A 23,401-nucleotide genomic window follows, 5' to 3' on the forward strand; every position below is an offset into this window, starting at 1 on the left:
TCTGACAACCTGGCAGTTCAATCCCCACCGGCCCGACGGTCGTTCAGGCCAAATGTTGTAGTGACCTTTAATCTCTGAGGAACAGACGAAGTGACACTTGCAGGGACGGTGAAGAATCTGATTAACTTTAACGGGGGAACGTTTGGCCGTGAGGTTGAACCTGCGTGGTCTCTCTGCCCCCACAGATCCACCTGACCCTGAGCAGGAACACCATCAGCCAGATCCGGCCCTACGCCTTCGCCGACCTGCAGGATCTCCACGCCCTCCACCTGGACGCCAACCGCCTCACCGCCCTGGACGACTCGCACTTCCAGGGCCTGGTGAACCTGCGGCACCTCATCCTGGCCAACAACCAGCTGCACAGCATATCGGAGGGAGCCTTCCAGGTAGGAACGTGTGCATGACCACTCCTAGAACAACCTGAAAGATGCTGCATGTTCGTTTGTTTGGTGCACCATAAGAAAACCAGTGAACCCAATCAGAGTTATTACAAACTTTATTATAACATGCACAATGTTTTCCGGCCGGAGGTTCACTTTTCTCAAACCACAAAGGCAGGAGAAAAATGCACACCGTGGTCATGGATCCAGTAGTATTTATACTAAAAAGGGAGGTTTTCTTCGTACGTAAACCCAATCTGACAAACGTATCAGACCTTCAACCGTATGTCCCTGTTTATTGCTTCCTACTTAAGATGTCAACCCAGATAATGGATAAGACCCATCAGTGTTAAAATCTGTTTCTCTTCATTGTCTTCACCTAACGAAGAGTAAATATCTGAACTATTTCAACAGCCTACTCATAAAACAGGAGTTGACCCTGCACATACAGAAAAACCGCCAGTGTAGAATCTTATAGAAAAACCCTTCAAACTCTTAAACAATTTCACAAAAACCTTAAAAGCTTTTATTATTTTACCTCTTTTCTGATCATTTTATTTCATTTCATTTGTTATTTAAGCATACTCTTAAATTAAATACGAATCGGCACAGATTACTTTTGTAATACTGTATTTGACCCGGTCTTTGTACGTTTTTACTGTATAGGAACGTAATTCTTGCCATTTTTAGAATGAGACGTACCTGCTGTACTCTACTGCCCTTACTTTTTAACAACTTGTGCTTTTTATTATTTTACCTCTTTTCTTATTGTGTCTGATGTGGTGGACCAGGTCTCTGTAGGATCTATATATCCTGATCTATAGTCCTTAACTCCTCCCCTTTTCTGCTTCCTGCATGTTGCTTTTAACCAATGTGATTCAATTCATGCAGAAGAAAAAGAAAAGAAAAGCTGGTGCCAGAAGAATTTGTTTTGTTAATTAGATTTTATATTAGAATTTAATCTGGGGAAATTGGACTATTTCTCAGCGTGAGGTAAATAAATCTGCAAAGACACAATGGGCCCGTTTGCCCTCAGGCCTTCATGCAAATCCCATCCCAGTACGTTAATTCAAAACTAATCACGGTTGTGCTACAAAAAAACCGGGCGTCGCCGCGGCGACAGGAAACTTAGAATCATTTTAAAAAATAGAATCCTCCAGATCGAGGATGCAGGAGTCGTCATAGGACCCGTTTATAGGCCGTTTATCAGGATTCCTGGTTGGAAAGTTACGGCAACGTCTTTAAAAGCTCCCCAGGATTGATGGCGAGGGTGGAGGCTTTAAAATAAATAATAAAAAAAGACATAAAGTACCTGCGCCCCCTCCCTCCAGAGAGCCCTGAAATAATGTTTCTGCCTCATTTCCCGGTTCCTGTCCTTTCTCAACTCATTAAACGCTGAAAATGTCCCGGCCCCCGGACCGGGTTCTCAGGGACGGGGAGGAACCGGACCAGAACTCTGGACCCGGACGAGGCTGGAGCCGATCCGGCTCCGGCCCGGTCCACCAGGGAGGTCCGGCGAGGGCCTGGGAGACGCTTTTATTAGGGCTCATTCGCTCATGTGGAGGCTGTTAAATCACCCGTGCGGCCACTGCTCATTTATTTTTATTCAGTTTTAGTTTTATTAAGGCCTCATATTACAAAAGAAGGATTGAAGACATCAATCTGCTCTTTAGCGTCAGATCAGCTGAAGGTCGTTTGATCGGAGGTTCTTCCTTCATGCGATCCTCTCCCCAGCGAGGTACCGGGCCGCGGTTCAGTTCCTAGTGACTTTCTTGATATGTATTGTTTTATTCTTCTTACCATTCTTACCATTCAGCATCTCGCTGTCTTTTACTGCTGGACGAGAAGTAGGCCTACCATATTTTCCGCAGTACAAGGCTAAAATACCTAAAAGGCTTTAATTTTCTCAAAAACGAGCAGTGCGCCTTATATACAGAGCTGGTAGAGTAGCCAAAAATTGTACTCAAGTAAAAGTACTGTTACTTCAGAATAATATGACTCAAGTAGAAGCAAAAAGTATTCATCCAAATAATTACTTGAGTAAAAGTAAAAAAGTACTTGGTGAAAAAACTACTCAAGTACTGAGTAACTGTTGATTAACGTCTGATTAATTTTTTTAACAAAACCATTCAAACAGACAAAAGTACAAAATAATCATCTTCAGGCAAATTAAATCAATAAAATGATCAAATAAATTAAAATGAATAAAAAATGAAAAATAGCTTAAATTAAAATAATCTTAAAGTAAATTCAAGTACTTTAATAAATAATAAAATAAAAAAATAATAACAGAATAAAGAAATAAATTAAGCACAAGTAGCACAAAATTTTACTTTTCTTTTTTAACCAGGCAGAACTAGAACAAACATGAACTCATAGAAACTCTGTGTGTGTTTGAGTCTGTGTAAATGTGACAAAACATGCAAAAACTAACATTTTTCCCAAAGAATCACTCAGTGATGTCATGAGATTGACGCGTACGCGGATAAAAGGGATAAAAGAAAAGTAACAGCTCAACGTAGCCTAATGTAGCGGAGTAAGAGTAACAGTTTCTTCTTCACAAATCTACTCAAGTAAAAGTAAAAAGTATAGTGATTCAAAACTACTCCTAAAAGTACAACATTTCCCAAAACTTACTCAAGTAAATGTAACAGAGTAAATGTAACTCGTTACTACCCACCTCTGCTCGTTACACAAACAAAGAAACATTTCAGAAGCGTTTTATTTCTGCAGAAACACAGTTTGGTTCTAACTTGTGAGTGTGACTGAGGTTGCAGGTGAAGCTCACGGTTCCCGCCTCTGTCCCACCGACCCCCGACCCCCCCGCAGGACTTCCTGGAGACTCTGGAGGACCTGGACCTGAGCTACAACAACCTGGTGGACATCCCCTGGGACACGGTGGCCCAGCTGGCCAGCGTCAACACGCTCAGCCTGGACCACAACCTCATCGAGAACGTCCCCGAGGGAATCTTCTCCAACCTGCACAAGCTGGCCAGGTGAGGGTCGGTCCTGGTTTAGAGACCACCTGAGGTCCTCTACAGACCACTAGGGTCCAGATCCAGACCTGCAGGTCTGGATCTGGACCTGCAGGTCCTCTACAGACCACTAGGATCCAGATCCAGACCTGCAGGTCCTCTACAGACCACTAGGGTCCAGATCCAGACCTGCAGGTCCTCTACAGACCACTAGGGTCCAGATCCAGACCTGCAGGTCCTCCACAGACCACTAGAGTCTGATCATAGACATAAATAAAGGCTAGATGACTCGTCCGCGCTGCTGCGACGTCGTCACACGGCGGCCATCTTGCCACAGGAGACTCGCTCACTCATAACATTGTGTTTAATGGTGCATGTATAGAAATACTGATTTAATATAAATACCATGTCATAGCTATCTGTTTCTGGTTATTTTCATATAAAAGTACGTTTTTCAATGTTCATAATTATTCACAAGTATGCAGTGTCATAACTACATCTCTGACGTTCATAGAAAACCAAACTGTTTGAAAATCTGTTGAGAATTGAGCAAGTTAAGGTTGTTTAAGCAGTACATGCACCATTAAACACAATGTTATGAGTGAGCGAGTCTCCTGTGGCAAGATGGCCGCCGTGTGACGACGTCGCTCTGCATTGGCAGCAGCGCGGGCGAGTCATCTAGCCTTTATATATGTCTATGAGTCTGATTCAGGACCTGCAGTTCCATTACTGGCCACTAGGTTAAAATGTCCAACTTTGCAGTCGGACATTGACATTTACATCAGTTTTTCATCCTCTTTCATCAGTTCTTTTTGTTGATGAACTTAACCTGTGAAATAAGTTGGTGTCAGTTTGGTTACGAGTGTAAAAGCGTCATCTTTACACAAAGAACTTAAATGTCATCTAACGGCGTTTCCACAATTTACTGACACTCCAACTATCGACATCTTATTGATCGTTATTCTGGCGTTTTGGAGAACGTCTAATCATTTGCAGCTGCGTTTGCAAAAATACAACAACAACAACATGTAAGCCCAATTAGCAGGAATCAATCCTGATTACGTCGATGTGCAGGAAGAATGGATTTTTCTGCAGAGAGACGACATCTGCCGAGTGTGTGTGGGATTTATGGGAGAACACACACGCACATTAGCACATACATTAGCACACACATTAGCACTCCCCCACCCCCCGCTGCTGCACATAACATGACATAATTGAAATCTGTTAATTTCCCATAAACACTGCTGCACCGTTTCTGCAGGGAGTCTGGAGGAGAAAATACCACCTTAACCGTTAGCCGCTTCGTTAGCCGCTTCGTTAGCCGCTTCATTAGCCGCTTCGTTAGCCGCTTCGTTAGCCGCGCCGTTAGCCGCTTCGTTAGCCGCGCCGTTAGCCGCGTGGTTAGCCGCTTCGTTAGCCGCTTCGTTAGCCGCTTCGTTAGCCGCTTCGTTAGCCGCGCCGTTAGCCGCTTCGTTAGCCGCGCCGTTAGCCGCGTGGTTAGCCGCGTGGTTAGCCGCGTGGTTAGCCGCCAACCATCCATCCATCCATCCAACCATCCGTCCATCAATCCATCCATCCATCATCCATCCACCCTCCATCCATCCATCATCCATCCACCATCCATCCATCCATCCATCATCCATCCATCCATCCATCCATCCATCTATCATCCATCCATCCATCCATCATCCATCCATCCATCCATCATCCATCCACCCTCCATCCATCCATCCATCCATCATCCATCCATCCATCCATCCATCCATCCGTCCATCCATCCATCCATCCATCCATCCATCCATCATCCATCCACCCTCCATCCATCCATCCATCCATCCATCATCCATCCATCATCCATCCATCCATCCATCCATCATCCATCCATCCATCATCCATCCATCCATCCATCCATCATCCATCCATCCATCCATCCATCATCCATCCATCCATCCATCATCCATCATCCATCCATCCATCCATCCATCCATCCATCATCCATCCATCCATCCATCCATCCATCCATCCATCATCCATCCATCCATCCATCCATCCATCATCCATCCATCCATCCATCCATCATCCATCATCCATCCATCCATCCATCCATCGTCCATCCATCCATCCATCCATCCATCCATCCATCCATCCATCGTCCATCATCCATCCATAATCCATCCATCCATCCATCATCCATCCATCATCCATCCATCATCCATCCATCATCCATCCATCCATCCATCCATCCATCCATCCATCCATCCATCCATCATCCATCCATCATCCATCCATCCATCATCCATCCATCATCCATCCATCCATCCATCCATCCATCCATCCATCCATCCATCATCCATCCATCATCCATCCATCCATCATCCATCCATCCATTCATCCATCCATCCATCCATCCATCCATCCATCCATCCATCCATCAATGCATCCATCCATGAATGAAGCATCGAGCAAGTCTCTCCTTCCTTACAGGGAAGAAAAGAAAGGATGGAGCGAGCAGAGTTTTATACGACTGATATCGATCAGTTTCCGCCAGCCGGAGGAATCGGCTGAGGGGTTTTCATTACTGGAGGTGTCATTCCTGGGGACAGATCTCCGATTTATAAACCTCCTGCAGGCCTTTATGATTCTTTTAGCTCCATTCTGATAAATATAAAAAAAAGAGAGAGAGAGAGAGAGGGAGCGCATCGGGTTGAAAGGATTTAGTCATTTCTCTTCTCATTTAGTGTTTTCATCTTGCCCATCTTCTCGTTCCCTCCTCCTCCTCTCTCACCTCTTAACTCGGCCTCCCACCTGATTGATCCCCGTCTCCTCCACTCCCACTTCACTCAGAGCATCACCACGACAACCATAAACTCTCTTTTCAAGAAGTGAGTCACCAGTGTTTCCCCTCCTCCGTCTGCTCGCGACGTCTCCATCCATCTGAACTCGCCACCACTTTAAAGTCCATGTTGGCTTTTATTTTGAAATAATTAGAAACCTGCGGGCTGTTTTCTACGGAAGAGTATCAGGGCCAGGCAGGAGAAAAATAAAAATAATATTTTAGAGGAGGAAGATTTTTTTTCATTATGCATTTTGAGAAAAAAGTCCAAATGTCGAGATTAATGTTGATGTACAATTGCGAGAAAAAAGTCGAAATTTCGTGAAAAAAGGCGAAATTTCGACTTTATTCACGAAATTTTGATTTTTTTCTCGACATTTCAACTTTTTTCTCAAAATTCTATTTCAACATTAATCTCGACATTTCGACTTTTTTCTCGAATTTTCGACTTTTTTCTCGAAGTGCACAATAAAAAAAAAATCTTGCCCTCAAAATATTTTTTCTCCTGCATGGCCCTAATATTCTTCCGTAGAAGAGTATTAGTGTCAGGCAGGAGAAAAATAAAAACATTTTTTTTCATTAAGCACTTCGAGAAAAAAGTCGAAATGTCGAGAATAATGTTGAAGTACAATTTTGAGAAAAAAGTCAACATTTTGTGAAAAAAGTTGAAATAATAATAGAAAAATTGCAAAATTTCGACTTTATTCTTGCAATTGTATTTCAACATTAATCTCGACATTTCGACTTTTTTCTCGACATTTTGACTTTTTTCTCAAAGTGCACAATAAAAAAAATCTTCCCCTCTCAAATATTTTTTCTCCTGCATGGCCCTAATACTCTTCCTTACATTAAAGATAAAGACATTGAAGGTATCAAAAAACATTTGCTAAATAAAAAAGTGAAATGAAATGAAATATAACGAACCCGCCTCTGTGTTTCCAGGCTGGACATGACGTCCAACAAGCTGAAGAAGATCCCGCCCGACCCGCTGTTCCTGCGCATCCCGGTGTACGCCAAGATGAAGGGCTCGCCCCTCACGGCGCTGGTGCTGCGCTTCGGCGGGAACCCGCTGCACTGCAACTGCGAGCTGGTGTGGCTCCGCCGGCTGACCCGGGAGGACGACCTAGAGACCTGCGCCTCGCCCAACGAGCTGGCCGGCAAGTACTTCTGGACCATACGAGAGGTTCGTCAAAGCACTAAACCAGTTCATCGTCAGCAAATGTGAGAACGTCTATGACAGGGGTGGCTAGGGGTGTAACGATACACTAATCTCACGGTACGGTACGATGCACGATATTGAGGTCACGATAACGATACGATATCATAGCAGTATTTTTTTAACAACCCTGAATGAGGAACATTGAGGAACAAAAAATGGTCTTTGGAATGGAAAGACACAAAATACAAAACAATGCTGTACATTTGCCCTATTGTTCCAGTTTGTAATGCTTTATAACTGTTTAAGCTTTAAAGAGAAAGCCAGGCCAACCATTTTCCACAAACTGAACTAAAAGTAAATGTCAGGTTTGCATTATGCATCTTCAGTTTCATACAAGTACAAATATTTTGCCACAAACTGAATAGTTTCTCTCATGTATGACTTGACTTTTTTTCTTTTCCAGAAATTGAACAACTAAAATTAAATAAATAAATAAAAGTAAAGACTTAAATGTGGCGGGGGCGTCTTCTATTGCTACGTTTGTTCTCCATTCTACTTGTAAATCCTACGCACACACTCCACTGAAACAACAAAAAAAGGAAAGATGGAGAGGGGGGTGTGGTGCAGATTAGTCACCCACTAGCTCAGAGCGCCCTCTTGTGTTAAAACAAAATCACTACATTAAAAAAAGAAATCAGCGTCTGCTTGTATTGACTGGATAGATTTGTCCCAATATCACGCTACAGTTTGTCACCTCCACGACACGTATCGTGACGTTTTTGTATCGCGAAATTTCGTGGCACAATTTATTGTTACAACCCTAGGGGTGGCCAACCAGTCACAGGTAAAGAGCCACAATTGGTTACTGTGTTACTGCAAAGAGCCACATCAACTACCCCATCGCTCACTCCCTGCTCTCTCTGAGACATAAAAATACCATTATAAAACGGAAAGGTGAAATCCTGCAATCTGATTGGTTGTTAACTGTGGTATAATGAGCATATACCACGGCTTCTATTCTAAAGCCTTATCACAACATATCATTCCTCATCAGGAAAGCAACAATGTATCCATGACAACAACCAACTGTTACATATTTTTTGAAGGTTACAGCAGGTAGCAAAAAGTAGCTGGTGTTAAAGTTTATTTTTTATTTTCGTTAACAATTAATTAGGCATGTTCACGGTAAACTTTGATCTCCGGGGAGAGCTAACGATGGATGAATGGATTGAGGAGTGTCTGTCTCCGGAAAAAAAGACTAGTAAAAGATGACATGCAGAGCTACATCTGGAGAGATGGGGCTATTTTTTTACTGGATAATATGTATTTCTGATTAATTAAAAACGACATAAAATAGATTGTCTATTCCTCTTTCATATTTACATTATGGGTAACCGTTTTATAAAAGCAATACATCACTTCCCGTCGGGCGGAGAGGCCGCTCAGCTGTGATATAATGAGCGCATACCACGGCCTGTTGTGACGTATTGCTTAAATATTAATATTTAATTTATATTATATATATTAAACTCTCCCACTCTGTTAAAAACGTCCTGTGTTTATCTTCATATTTTCATTTGGCCGTGCATTTTTTCCCCGCCATTTTGAGAGTGGATTTTTTTTCCCTCCAAGTTATTTGTGTCACAAACGCAAAATGCTACACGAGCACGCGCCCGTATAGTTCATCGAGTTGAGCAGGCGACTTAAAGCGGCGTGCCATGGGTTGGCCACCCCTGGTCTATGAAAACAGGAGCATTCAGGTGTGTTTTAACACAATGCCAAGCAGGAAAGACATCAGCCATGGTCCTAGAGAAGCAAATGTCAGAAACTAAACTGTATAAACCCCTCAGACTAAAGGAGGCGTGCTTTCTTCCTGGATCCTTTGATGGCACGACCCCCAGGTCACTAATAGCAGCGTGCTAGCGCGCTGGAGCCTGCAGGAGGATGTGATTTTCTGCGGTGGCTGTTTTAGCTCTCTGTGGGTGAATAATCAGTGTCTTTCTCAAGGACGTATCAGCGGGGCAGATGGTTGGTGTCACAGAGGAGTGAACCCTCAAGTCAGACCGTTGAGCCGCCGAGTCGGAGATGCTAAAAATGGATCTGAACTGACACCTCGAATTATTATTCCAGAGTCAGACCGAGGAGTTTTTTATTCATCTAAAGAAATGTGACTACTGAGATTAAAATAAAAACCACGGAGTGCTGGCCAAGATTAGATGGATGGAAGGATGGATGGATGGATGATTGATGGATGATGGATGGATGGATGGATGATGGATGGATGGATGGATGGATGGATGGATGGATGATTGATGGATGATGGATGGATGGATGGATGATGGATGGATGGATGGATGGATGGATGGATGGATGGATGGATGGATGGATGGAGGGATCACAAAATGGATGGATGGATGGATGGATGGATGGATGGATGGATGGATGGATGGAGGGATCACAAAATGGATGGATGGATGGATGGATGGATGATGGATGGAAGGATGGATGGATGGATGGATGGATGGATGGATGGATGGATGGATGGATGGATGGATGGAGGGATCACAAAATGGATGGATGGATGGATGGATGGATGGATGGATGGATGGATGGATGGATGGATGGATGGATGATGGATGGAAGGATGGATGGATGGATGGATGGATGGATGGATGGATGGATGGATGGATGGATGGAGGGATCACAAAATGGATGGATGGATGGATGGATGGATGGATGGATGGATGGATGGATGGATGGATGGATGGATGATGGATGGAAGGATGGATGGATGGATGGATGGATGGATGGATGGATGGATGGATGGATGGATGGATGGATGGATGGAGGGATCACAAAATGGATGGATGGATGGATGGATGGATGGATGGATGGATGGATGGATGGATGGATGGATGGATGGATGGATGGATGGATGGATGGAGGGATCACAAAATGGATGGATGGATGGATGGATGGATGGATGGATGGATGGATGGATGGATGGATGGAAGGAAGGATGGATGGATGGATGGATGGATGGATGGATGGATGGATGGATGGATGGATGGATGGAGGGATCACAAAATGGATGGATGGATGGATGGATGGATGGATGGATGGATGGATGGATGGATGGATGGATGGATGGATGGATGGAGGGATCACAAAATGGATGGATGGATGGATGGATGGATGGATGGATGGATGGATGGATGGATGGATGGATGGATGGATGGATGGATGGATGGATGGATGGATGGATGGTTCATATTTTTCACTTCTTTTTTTTACATTGTCTGTGAGATGGGCGCGCATAGAGTCACAGATCAGCAGCGATGGTGATGTGTGGGTCACTTTACATACACCTGCTTCAGCCACTCTACCATCATGCCTTCATCCATCCAGCCCTTTTCATTTGCCTTTATAATGACTCCGGCTGGAAAAGTCTCTTTAGGCAGTCTTTCTTTTAAAAATCACCATAGTTTCTGTCCATCAGCGTGGCAACCAAGCACAACAGTGAACGATGACTTCTCATACCCCGTTGTGCGGATCGCCACCGTGTGAAAAGAAGCTTAGGCCTACTTTGGTGCAGTTATCGGTTTCAAGTTATTGATACAAAATAAGCGGGACATATGCATTTACAGTCAGAGCGATGCAGTGCGGTTTTTAATTATATTTTACTCTGGGGTGTCGTGAGATTTTATTCACTTTTGAAAGGTGTCATGACTGAAAAAAGATTGAGAAAGGCTGGTCTACACCAACGGTCCCAAGTGATTTTTAGGTTCAACCGATGTCGTCACCTGGTACTTTCCATTTATAACCCAAAAAAAGCCCAAATTCAGTCTTCACTCAGCTTTGAGGGGAGTATTTACTGACCTTGCTGAGGTTAACAGAAAACATGGCCCCAACAAAAGAAGCTGTCAGCATTTCCAGTGTGCTTTTGAAAATAAAAAAATCCCTCAAGGACAGAGACAAGATGAACTTTTGTCGAGTACGAGTCCAATCAGACGTTTCAAGACAAGTGTTTGCAGGAAGAGAAGAAAACACTGGTTACCGAGGATACCGAGGATTATCATCCAACCAATGGAAAGTGCTGATTGTGAAGTTCTTTTATAAAGATGATGAAGCGTTAAATACAGAAGAATATTAGGGCCAGTCAGGAGAAAAATAAAAATAATATTTTAGAGAAGGAACATTTTTTTTTCATTATGCACTTCAAGAAAAAAGTCGAAATGTCGAGAAAATTTTTTTTTGAAATTTTGAGAAACAAGTCAAAATTTTGTGAATAAATTTAAAATGTTTAGAAAAAAGGCGAAATTTCAACTTTATTCACGAAATTTTGACTATTCTCAAAATTTCGACTTTATTCACGAAATTTCGACTTTACTCTTGAAATTGTATTTCAACATTTTTTATTTTTTTTTACCTTGTCTGCACACATATTAATGGTTAATACCAGGCTGGTATTACCCATTAATATATGTGCATTGTTACTATATTTTATATATATATATACATATATATACGCATACATACGCATACACATACATATATATACACATACAAACCCAGGTTGTTTTTTTTCAACATTAATTTCGACATTTCGACTTTTTTCTCGACATTTCAACTTTTTTCTAGAAGTGCACAATAAGAAAAATCTTCCCCTCTCAAATATTTTTTCTCCTGCCTGGCCCTAATACTCTTCCGTACAGAGCAGATGTCGGCGACCTACGTTTTTATCATCGAACCAATGGAAAGTGCTGATTGCAAAGTCGTTCTATTAAGAAGCTGAAGCGTTAAAAGCTATTTCCAGATGTGACTGAATTAAGTGTGATTAGAAAGACGACGGCCTCACCTGCAGACCTCCGGAGGTTCGTCCCTCCAGGCTGGTTCAGAGATCCAGCAGATCCAGCAGCTCATGAAGCTGGGCCACGAGTTAAAGATGGGATTAACCGGTGTCATCCTCAAGGGGATGATGTACTACAGAACCTTTCTTCACTTGGGGTAATATGTGTGCACCTGACTCACAGAGGTGCAGTAAGAGGATTAAGCATGTGATCTGCTTGATCCAGAGACATCTGTGTCACTTAAGTGTTGACGAAATGCCAAGCGAGAATCCACTATTTCATCTCCCTCCTGCAGGAGAATTTCTGCTTGGAAATCAATAAAAGAGGCTCAGGTGGATGGATGGATGGATGGATGGATGGATGGATGGATGGATGGATGGATGGATGGATGGATGGACGGACGGACGGACGGACGGACGGACGGACGGACGGACGGACGGACGGAGGGAGGGATGGATGGATGGATGGATGAATGGATGGATGGATGGATGGATGGATGGATGGATGGATGGATGGATGGATGGATGGATGGATGGATGGATGGATGGATGAATGTATCGATGGATGATGGATGGATGGATGGATGATGGTGGATGGTTGATGGATGGATGGATAATAATGGATGGATAATAATGGATGGATGGATGGTTGATGGATGGATGGATGGATGGTTGATGGATGGATGGATAATAATGGATGGATGATGGATGGATGGATGGATAATAATGGATGGATGGATGGATGGATGGATGGATGGATAATAATGGATGGATGGATGGATGGATGGATGGATGGATGGATGGATGGTTGATGGATGGATGGATAATAATGGATGGATGATGGATGGATGGATAATAATGGATGGATGGATGGATGGTTGATGGATGGATGGATAATAATGGATGGATGGATGGATAATAATGGATGGATGGATGGATGGATAATAATGGATGGATGGATGATGGATGGATGGATAATGATGGATGGATGGATGGATGGATGGATGGATGGATGGATAATAATGGATGGATGGATGGATGAATTAATGGATGGATGGATGGATATTGGATGGATGGATGGATGGATGGATGGATGGATGGATGGATGGATGGATGATGGATGGTTGATGGATGGATGGATGGATGGATGGATGGATGGATGGATGGATGGATGGATAATAATGGATGGATGATGGATGGTTGATGGATGGATGATGGATGGATGGTGGATGGATGGTGGATGGATGGATGGATGGATGGATGGATGGATGGATGGATGGATGGATGGATGGTGGATGGATGGTGGATGGATGGATGGATGGATGGATGGGTGGATGGATGGATGGATGGATGGATGGATGGATGGATGGATGGATAATAATGGATGGATGATGGATGGATGGATGGTGGATGGATGGATGGATGGATGGATGGATGGATGATGGATGGTGGATGGATAATAATGGATGGATGGATGGATGGATGGATGGATGGATGGATGGTTGATGGATGGATGGATAATAATGGATGGATGATGGATGGATGGATAATAATGGATGGATGGATGGATAATAATGGATGGATGGATGGATGGTTGATGGATGGATGGATGGATAATAATGGATGGATGGATGGATGGATAATAATGGATGGATGGATGATGGATGGATGGATAATGATGGATGGATGGATGGATGGATGGATGGATGGATGGATAATAATGGATGGATGGATGGATGAATTAATGGATGGATGGATGGATATTGGATGGATGGATGGATGGATGGATGGATGGATGGATGGATGGATGATGGATGGTTGATGGATGGATGGATGGATGGATGGATGGATGGATGGATGGATAATAATGGATGGATGATGGATGGTTGATGGATGGATGATGGATGGATGGTGGATGGATGGTGGATGGATGGATGGATGGATGGATGGATGGATGGATGGATGGATGGTGGATGGATGGTGGATGGATGGATGGATGGATGGGTGGATGGATGGATGGATGGATGGATGGATGGATGGATGGATGGATAATAATGGATGGATGATGGATGGATGGATGGTGGATGGATGGATGGATGGATGGATGGATGGATGATGGATGGTGGATGGATGGATGGATGGTGGATGGATGGATGGATGGATGGATGGATGGTGGATGGATGGATGGATGGATGGATAATAATGGATGGATGATGGATGGATGGATGGATGGATGGATGATGGATGGATGGATGGATGATGGATGGTTGATGGATGGATGGATGGATGGATGATAGATGGATGGTGGATGGATGGATGGATAATAATGGATGGATGATGGATGGTTGATGGATGGATGATGGATGGATGGTTGATGGATGGATGGTGGATGGATGGTGGATGGATGGATGGATGGATGGATGGTGGATGGATGGATGGATGGATGGATAATAATGGATGGATGGATGGATGGATGGATGATGGATGGATGGATGATGGATCGATGGATGGATGGATGGATGGTGGATGGATGGATGGATGGATGGATGGATGGATGATGGATGGTTGATGGATGGATGGATGATAGATGGATGATGGATGGATGGATGGATGGATGGATGGTGGATGGATGGATGGATGGATGGATGGATGGTGGATGGATGGTGGATGGATGGATGCATGGATGGATGGATGGATGGGTGGATGGATGGATGGATGGATGGATGGATGGATGGATGGATGATGGATGGATGGATGGATAATAATGGATGGATGATGGATGGATGGATGGATGGATGGTGGATGGATGGATGGATGGATGGATGGATGGATGGATGGATGGATGGATGATGGATGGATGGTGGATGGATGGATGGATGGATGGATGGATGGATGGATGGATGGATGGATGGATAATAATGGATGGATGATGGATGGATGGTTGATGGATGGATGGATGGATGGATGGATGGTGGATGGATGGATGGATGGATGGATGGATGGATGGATGGATAATAATGGATGGATGATGGATGGATGGATGGATGGATGGATGGATAATAATGGATGGATGGATGGATGGATGGATGGATGGATGGATGGATGGATGGATGGATGGATGGATAATAATGGATGGATGGATGGATGGATGGATGGATGGATGATGGATGGATGGATGATGGATCGATGGATGGATGGATGGATGGATGGATGGTGGATGGATGGATGGATGGATGGATGGATGGATGATGGATGGATGGTGGATGGATGGATGGATAGATGGATGGATAATAATGGATGGATGATGGATGGTTGATGGATGGATGGATGGATGGATGGTGGATGGATGGTGGATGGATGGATGGTGGATGGATGGTGGATGGATGGATGCATGGATGGATGGATGATAGATGGATGGTGGATGGATGGATGGATAGATGGATGGATAATAATGGATGGATGATGGATGGTTGATGGATGGATGGATGGATGGATGGATGGTGGATGGATGGTGGATGGATGGATGGATGGTGGATGGATGGTGGATGGATGGATGCATGGATGGATGGATGGGTGGATGGATGGATGGATGGATGGATGGATGGATGGATGGATGGATAATAATGGATGGATGATGGATGGATGGATGGATGGTGGATGGATGGATGGATGGATGGATGGATGGATGATGGATGGATGGATGGATGGATGGATGGATGGTGGATGGATGGATGGATGGATGGATGGATGGATGGATGGATGGATGGATGGATGGATAATAATGGATGGATGGATGGATGGATGGATGGATGGATGGATGGATGATGGATGGATGGATGGATGGATGGATGGATGGATGGATGGATGGATGGATGGATGGATGGATAATAATGGATGGATGGATGGATGGATGGATGGATGGATGGATGGATGGATGGATGATGGATGGATGGATGGATGGATGGATGGATGGATGGATGGATGGATAATAATGGATGGATGATGGATGGATGGATGGATAATAATGGATGGATGATGGATGGATGGATGGATGGATGGATAATAATGGATGGATGGATGGATGGATGGATGGATGGATGGATGGATGGATGGATGGATAATAATGGATGGATGATGGATGGATGGTTGATGGATGGATGGATGGATGGTGGATGGATGGATGGATGGATGGATGGATGGATGGATGGATGGATGGATGGATGGATGGATGGATGGATAATAATGGATGGATGGATGGATGGATGGATGGATGGATGGATGGATGGATGGATGGATAATAATGGATGGATGGATGGATGGATGGATGGATGGATGATGGATGGATGGATGGATGGATTGATAATAATGGATGGATGGATGGATGGATGGATGGATGATGGATGGATGGATTGATAATAATGGATGGATGGATGGATGGATGGATGGATGGATGGATGGATGGATGGATGGATAATAATGGATGGATGGATGGATGGATGGATGGATGGATGGATGGATGGATGGATGGATGGATAATAATGGATGGATGGATGGATGGATGGATGGATGGATGGATAATAATGGATGGATGGATGGATGGATGGATGGATGGATGGATAATAATGGATGGATGGATGGATGGATGGATGGATGGATGATGGATGGATTGATAATAATGGATGGATGGATGGATGGATGGATGGATGGATAATAATGGATGGATGGATGGATGGATGGATGGATGGATGGATGATGGATGGATGGATGGATGGATGGATGGATGGATGGATAATAATGGATGGATGATGGATGGATGGATGGATGGATGGATGGATGGATGGATGGATGGATGGTGGATGGATGGATGGATGGATGGATGGATGGATGGATGGATGGATGGATGGATGGATGGATGGATGGATGGATGGATGGATGGATTGACTCAGCTCCGTATGTTTACTAGAAGGTTGGACTCCTGTTTGGAATCCTGACGGCTTTAAGGACGATGCAGTTTTATTTTTTCTCAGTTCATAATCAGAGTGTTTCACAAAGACACTGAGATGAAAGAAAGATGAAATAAACGTCAATAAAACACAGAATAAAGTCCCAAACACCTGTTTTCCCCCGACAGGAGGAGTTTGTGTGCGAGCCGCCGATGATCACCCGCCACACCTCCAAGATGTTCGTGATGGAGGGCCAGGAGGTCAGTCTGCGCTGCAGGTCCATCGGGGACCCGGAACCGTCCACACACTGGGTCAGTCCGGACGGGAAGCTGATCGGAAACACGTCCAGAACCGTCTGCTACGAGAACGGCTCGCTGGACATCCTCAAGGCCTCCGTCAAGGTGCGATCAATACCAACACATGGATTGACGTGTGTTAAACATATTAAAATAGAAATATCACTATTCGTTAAATTGTAATGTGAAAAAAAACAATTGTTTACATTTTTTTTATTTAAAAATTGTTAAAAAAAAATAAAAAACATTTACATTTTTTTAAACATTAAAGGAGCCGTCTGTAAGAAATGTCCAAAACTGGTACTGCATTCACTTTCAAAATATTGTTGAGCGGCGTGTACCCTCCCCCTCCTCCCCCCGACCAGAGGTTGCCAGGTAGGCTGCAGAATGCAGCAGGAACGTAGGCTGCCATGGCTGCGATAATTAGAGCCGAGCTGGCAACCCGGATGCCGAAACAACACTGACTTGGTGATTGGGAGATAGGTGGAGGGTGGAGCTTCAGAAACAATACTGACTTGGTGATTGGGAGATAGGTGGAGGGTGGAGCTTCAGAAACAATACTGACTTGGTGATTGGGAGATAGGTGGAGGGTGGAGCTTCAGAAACAATACTGACTTGGTGATTGGGAGATAGATGGAGGGTGGAGCTTCAGAAACAATACTGACTTGGTGATTGGGAGATAGGTGGAGGGTGGAGCTTCAGAAACAATACTGACTTGGTGATTGGGAGATAGGTGGAGGGTGGAGCTTCAGAAACAATACTGACTTGGTGATTGGGAGATAGGTGGAGGGTGGAGCTTCAGAAACAATACTGACTTGGTGATTGGGAGATAGGTGGAGGGTGGAGCTTCAGAAACAATACTGACTTGGTGACTGGGAGATAGGTGGAGGGTGGAGCTTCAGGCCAAAACAAAAAATGACAACATAAACATCAGTTGAGGGCTGCAACTCCTCTTTTTAAACTGGAATATCATGGCTTGAGTGCTGTTGTCAGTGACATAAGTATTTGAAATGAACATGATTTTTAAATGTCTGTTGACATATCGGGGTCATTTTATGATTCGTTTTATTATTGCTCTTACATACAGCTCCTTTAAAAAAAAAAAATATTTTTAAACATTTGAAAAAATTAACTTTTTTTTAGTTTAAAAATTTTTTTTTTAAAAAGTTTGAAAAAAATATATATTTTTTTAACTTTTTTAAAAATTGAAAATAAAATAAAAAATTGTAATCTGAGTAAAGTTACGATTAATACCAACACAAGGATTGACATGTGTTAAACATATGAAAATAGAAATATCACGATTAGTTAAATTGCAATGTCAAAAAAACAAAAGAAAATTTAATTAAAAAAAAATTATTTAATAATTGTTAAAAAAAATTTTTAAATGTTTTTACATTTTTTTTAAACATTAAAACTTTTAAAAATGTTTTTAAAATTTTTTTTTTAAATGTTGAAAAATGTTGAAAAAATTTAAAAAAAATGTTTTTTAAATTTTGTAAAAATGGAAAGAAAAAAAAATTGTAACGTGAATAAAGGTACGATCTATACCAACACATGGATTGACATGTGTTAAACATATTAAAATAGAAATATCACAATTAATTAAATTGTAATGTGAAAAAAACTATTTTTTTTACATTTAAAAAAAAATATATATTTTTAAAACATTTTTTTTTTAAATGTAAATAAAATGTATTTATTTATTTTTATTGTAATGTGGATATATGGTTTTGTCATTATCCAGGATTCTGGAAAGTTCACGTGTATAGCTTCCAACGCCGCCGGCGAGGCCACCGCTCCCGTCGAGTTGGTCGTCAACCCGTCCCCGCACTTCGACCCCAAGCTGGACCCGGACCCGGGTCCTTCCGACATCCCGACCTCCATCAAATCCAACGTCAGCGGAGGCCAGGCCCGGTCCGACCAGCAGAGGGTCAGCGTGTCGGAGCTCACCTCCGGCTCCGCCACCATCCGGTGGCCGCCCCAGAACCACATCCCGGGGGTCCGCATGTACCAGATCCAGTACAACAGCTCCACGGACGACATCCTCATATACAGGTGAGATACGTGGCGGGCTCGGGGACCCGGGGCGAAGTTTTCCCTCCTGCTACTTTTTCTAACATTTCTGGAGGTTCGATGATGACCTTCGACCTTTTACCGACCTCCGACCTTTTACCGACCTCTGACCTTTTACCGACCTCCGACTGATTGATTTTTTTTTTTTAGCCATTTATTTTATTTTGAAAGTTTCAACTTCTCATACAACTCACATACACATGGAAGCACTTGTATGACTTACATGTAGATTCTTCAGGCCTGGACATTTAGCGGATGACACCAGCCACGACTTTCTATATCAAACCATTCAAAAGTTATGGCAGAAAGTAGGAAATATCAGATATCGACCAATCACATGAAGGGGCAAGGCTAATTTGCACCAATTATGTTCAAGCACTCAAAACTGAGTCCGATGACACCACCCACGACTCTCTATATCAAACCATTCAAAAGTTATGGCAGAAAACAGGAACGATCAAATATCGACCAATCAAAAGAAGGGGCGGGGCTAATTCAGGCCAATGAAGTTCAAATACTCAATACCGAGTCCGATGACACCACCCACATGTCTTTATCACAACCTGTTCAAAAGTTATGGCAGAAAGTAGGAACTATCAGATATCGACAAATCACATGAAGGGATGGGGATAATTTATGTTCAAGGACCCAAAACCGAGTCCGATGACACCACCCATAAGTCTCTATGTGAAACCATTCAAAAGTTATGGCAGAAAGTAGGAACTATCACATATGGACCAATCAGATGAAGGGGGGAGCGCTTTTTGGCGTCTAGCGTCGCCACGGTAACGCTTTTGACTGAGAAAAGTAATGCACGTTGTCGCAGGATGGAGACGCACATTTTGATGTATAACACACATGGCTGCACGTTACGGTTCGGGTTCTGAAGCGGCTGAAGGAATGGCATAAATTTCGCCAAAATGACACGATTCATTCAAAATGGCCGACTTCCTGTTCGGTTTCGGCCATGGCGCCAAAAGATTTTTCTTTAAGTTGCGACATGATACAGGTGTGTACCGATTTTCGTGCATGTACGTCAAACCATATTGTGGGGCTTGAGGCACAAAGTTTTCTAGGCGGCGCTGTTGAGCCATTTTACCACGCCCATTAATGCAAACCATTAAATATCAAATTTTTCGCCAGGCCTGGCTTGCATGCAAAATTTGGTGAGTTTTGGGGCACGTTCAGGGGAAAAAAAGGCCCTCCTTTCGTCAGGAGGAAAAGAAAGAAAGAATAAAGAAAGAAAGAATAATTCCTACAGATACAATAGGGCCTTCGCACTGTAAGTGCTCGGGCCCTAATAATAATTTTTTCAGCATTGATTGTTATTCATTTATTTTTGCGCCATTTTGTTTTGAAAATTTCAGCTTCTCATATAAATATATTGGCAGATGAAATGTAAAGCTTTAATATCAATCTAGCACATTTTATACATTCACTTATATACTTTTTTATTTTGTCAGTGTTGATTGATATTCTTTTTTTTCGCCATTTTGTTCAGTTTTATTTTGAAAGTTTCATCTTCCCATACAAACATATTAGAATATGTTTTATATATAATATCAATTATTTATTTTATATTTAATATCAATTTAGCACATATTATACATTCACTTATATATTTTTTTCAGCATTGATTGTTATTCATTTATTTTTGAGCCGCTTTGTTTTATTTTGAAAGTTTCAGCTTCTCATACAAACATATTAGCAGCACTTTCGGTGTCGTACAAAAGCGACGAGGGCCTGGAGCGCCGAGGCCTCCCGACCAGGGAGGGGGTGTCACGAGTGTGACGAGTGTGACGGGTGGAACGGGGACGTTTCTGCAGAAGAAGAGCGAGCAGAGTCTTTGGTGTGACGGGTTTTGACTCGCGGCGAGTCGGTGCTCGTCGTTCCCCTCGTGCCTCCGGATGCTGCTGTAATCAAACGCTGTGCAGAGCTGCAGACGCTTTAAAGATACCGCCAGGAATATAAATGAGGTGGCAGGGAACATCAGGACCCCCCCACCCCTCAAGGAATATCTTTATTTCCTGTGTTTTAATTAAAACCATCACCCGTCACATACAAGGTCGCCACCTCAGAATATAAGGGGTCAGAGGTCACGTCTTGAGCATGTGGGAGCTCTGTCCGCACCGCAGGAGGTTAATTATTCTGCGAGTCCTTTTCTCTTTCCGTATATGGCTTTGAACCGTTTTCAACTTCTGCTTAAATCTCCTGAATCATAACCTTCATCAAGGCAAGGCAAGTTTATTTGTGCAGCACAATTCAACACAATAACACAGTAATTCAACATTAAAAGCGGCAAGACACAATTAAACAGTAAATAACAAATAAAATGATAAGAAAAGAGGTAAAATAATAAAAAGCACAAGTTGTTAAAAAGTAAGGGCAGTAGAGTACAGCAGGTACATCTCATTCTTACAATGGCAAGAATTACGTTTCTATACGGTCAAAACGTACAAAGACCGGGTCAAATAAAGTATTACAAAAGTAATCTGTAACAATTCATACGGTGAATTAAACCAATTTGACAATTCTATGCCACAATGACTGTTTCCAGGTCTTATTTGATACAATTGACGAGAATTACGTTTCTATACGGTCAAAACATACAAAGACCGGGTCAAATACAGTATTACAAGTATCAGAATGTTGCTGACGCCTTTCCTCTTTGGCATTGTGTTAGTAGTCACCCGAATGCTCCAGCCCTAAAACAAACATCTGCTTTTCATCACACACGGATGATGATATCATTTGGTCAGCAGCACCTGGCTATAGTAACGGTAATAAAGGTGTAATAAAGGTGCAATAAAGGTGTAATAAAGGTGTAATAAATGGGATAGGGTATTAGATATATAATATTAAAGTTGTATTCAGTCTTCAGTGCTTAATAGTTGAGTTTTTGTTCTATAAATGATGATGCAGCGTGATATTTTTATTGTTTTTGTTCATCTGAGACAGTATTTATCCCCCCACCAACCCCCTGCTGTATTTGTATGTTTTGTTTGTTCTTCAGAGACTCTTTTTTTTCACCCCCCTATTTGATTTTCTTCCAGGCGTCAGTTGTAAAACATCACAGTAATAGTCGTGAGCTTAATGCTTAACGGTTTTGTTGTTGAGGCGAGTAACAAAAACTACTTCTTAGTCCACGTTTGGCTCTTATTGCCTCGCAGCAGGCGTTAACCAGGTGGAGACTGGAAAAGAAAAGAAAAGAAAAGAAAAGAAAAGAGAGGTGGTGGTGGAGGGGTACGGAGAATCCTGCTGGGAAATAAGAACACGGCGGCAACAAAAAGCCATAAAAACTACAAGAAGAGCTTGTAATGAGAGAACGGAGAGACCTACGAAGCAGAAAGTAACGGAGATAAAAGAAAGAATATGACTCTAATGAGTCGAGCGAGACGGAACGGTGAAATTAACGGAAAGCAGTCGTTTCCTACGTTTTTACAATAAAGACTAAATATTCGGGGAGAAGAATCAGTTGTTGAATTTAAATTAGAGATGAACCTCTGTGGTCCAAATAAATGAGAAAACCCTCCTTTTTACGGCCCGATGGCGACCACGTGACCGGGTTCAATGGCGTCCGTATTAATGGTGCCATCGGTGTAAACCGGAGTCAAGTTCTCTCGTCTGATTTATGTCTGACCTGGCAATAAAGCTTTTTCTGATTCTGATTCTGTTTCTGATTCAAACGGAGGATTTGGGATGAGTTGTGAGGAGATGTCACGCTTTCTGGTACCGGGGCCGTTCTGGTGCCCTGGCGCCGTTTACGGGTTTGGCAGCAAATATTTGGTTGTTGCAGGATCTTATCTGTACGGAAGAGTATTAGGGCCATGCAGGAGAAAAGGCAATTGAGAGGGGAAGATTTATTTTTATTGTGCACATCGAGAAAA

At 42.9% G+C, this 23,401-nt stretch overlaps 1 protein-coding gene across 2 annotated transcripts in view; it reads left to right on the plus strand.

Moving 5' to 3' along the window:
- Nucleotides 1-23,401, plus strand: part of si:cabz01090165.1 (uncharacterized protein LOC100333421 homolog) — a 686,742-nt gene that overhangs the window by 597,211 nt on the left and 66,130 nt on the right. For both annotated transcript variants that reach the window (XM_061719918.1, XM_061719919.1), the window contains 5 exons: nucleotides 186-386; nucleotides 3,210-3,376; nucleotides 7,134-7,374; nucleotides 17,331-17,543; nucleotides 19,186-19,496. In XM_061719918.1, coding sequence (XP_061575902.1) covers nucleotides 186-386; nucleotides 3,210-3,376; nucleotides 7,134-7,374; nucleotides 17,331-17,543; nucleotides 19,186-19,496 — 1,133 coding nt within the window. The remainder of the gene's footprint in view (nucleotides 1-185; nucleotides 387-3,209; nucleotides 3,377-7,133; nucleotides 7,375-17,330; nucleotides 17,544-19,185; nucleotides 19,497-23,401) is intronic.

The sequence above is a fragment of the Cololabis saira genome, chromosome 4, assembly GCF_033807715.1.
Source record: "Cololabis saira isolate AMF1-May2022 chromosome 4, fColSai1.1, whole genome shotgun sequence".
Lineage (NCBI taxonomy): Eukaryota > Metazoa > Chordata > Actinopteri > Beloniformes > Belonidae > Cololabis > Cololabis saira.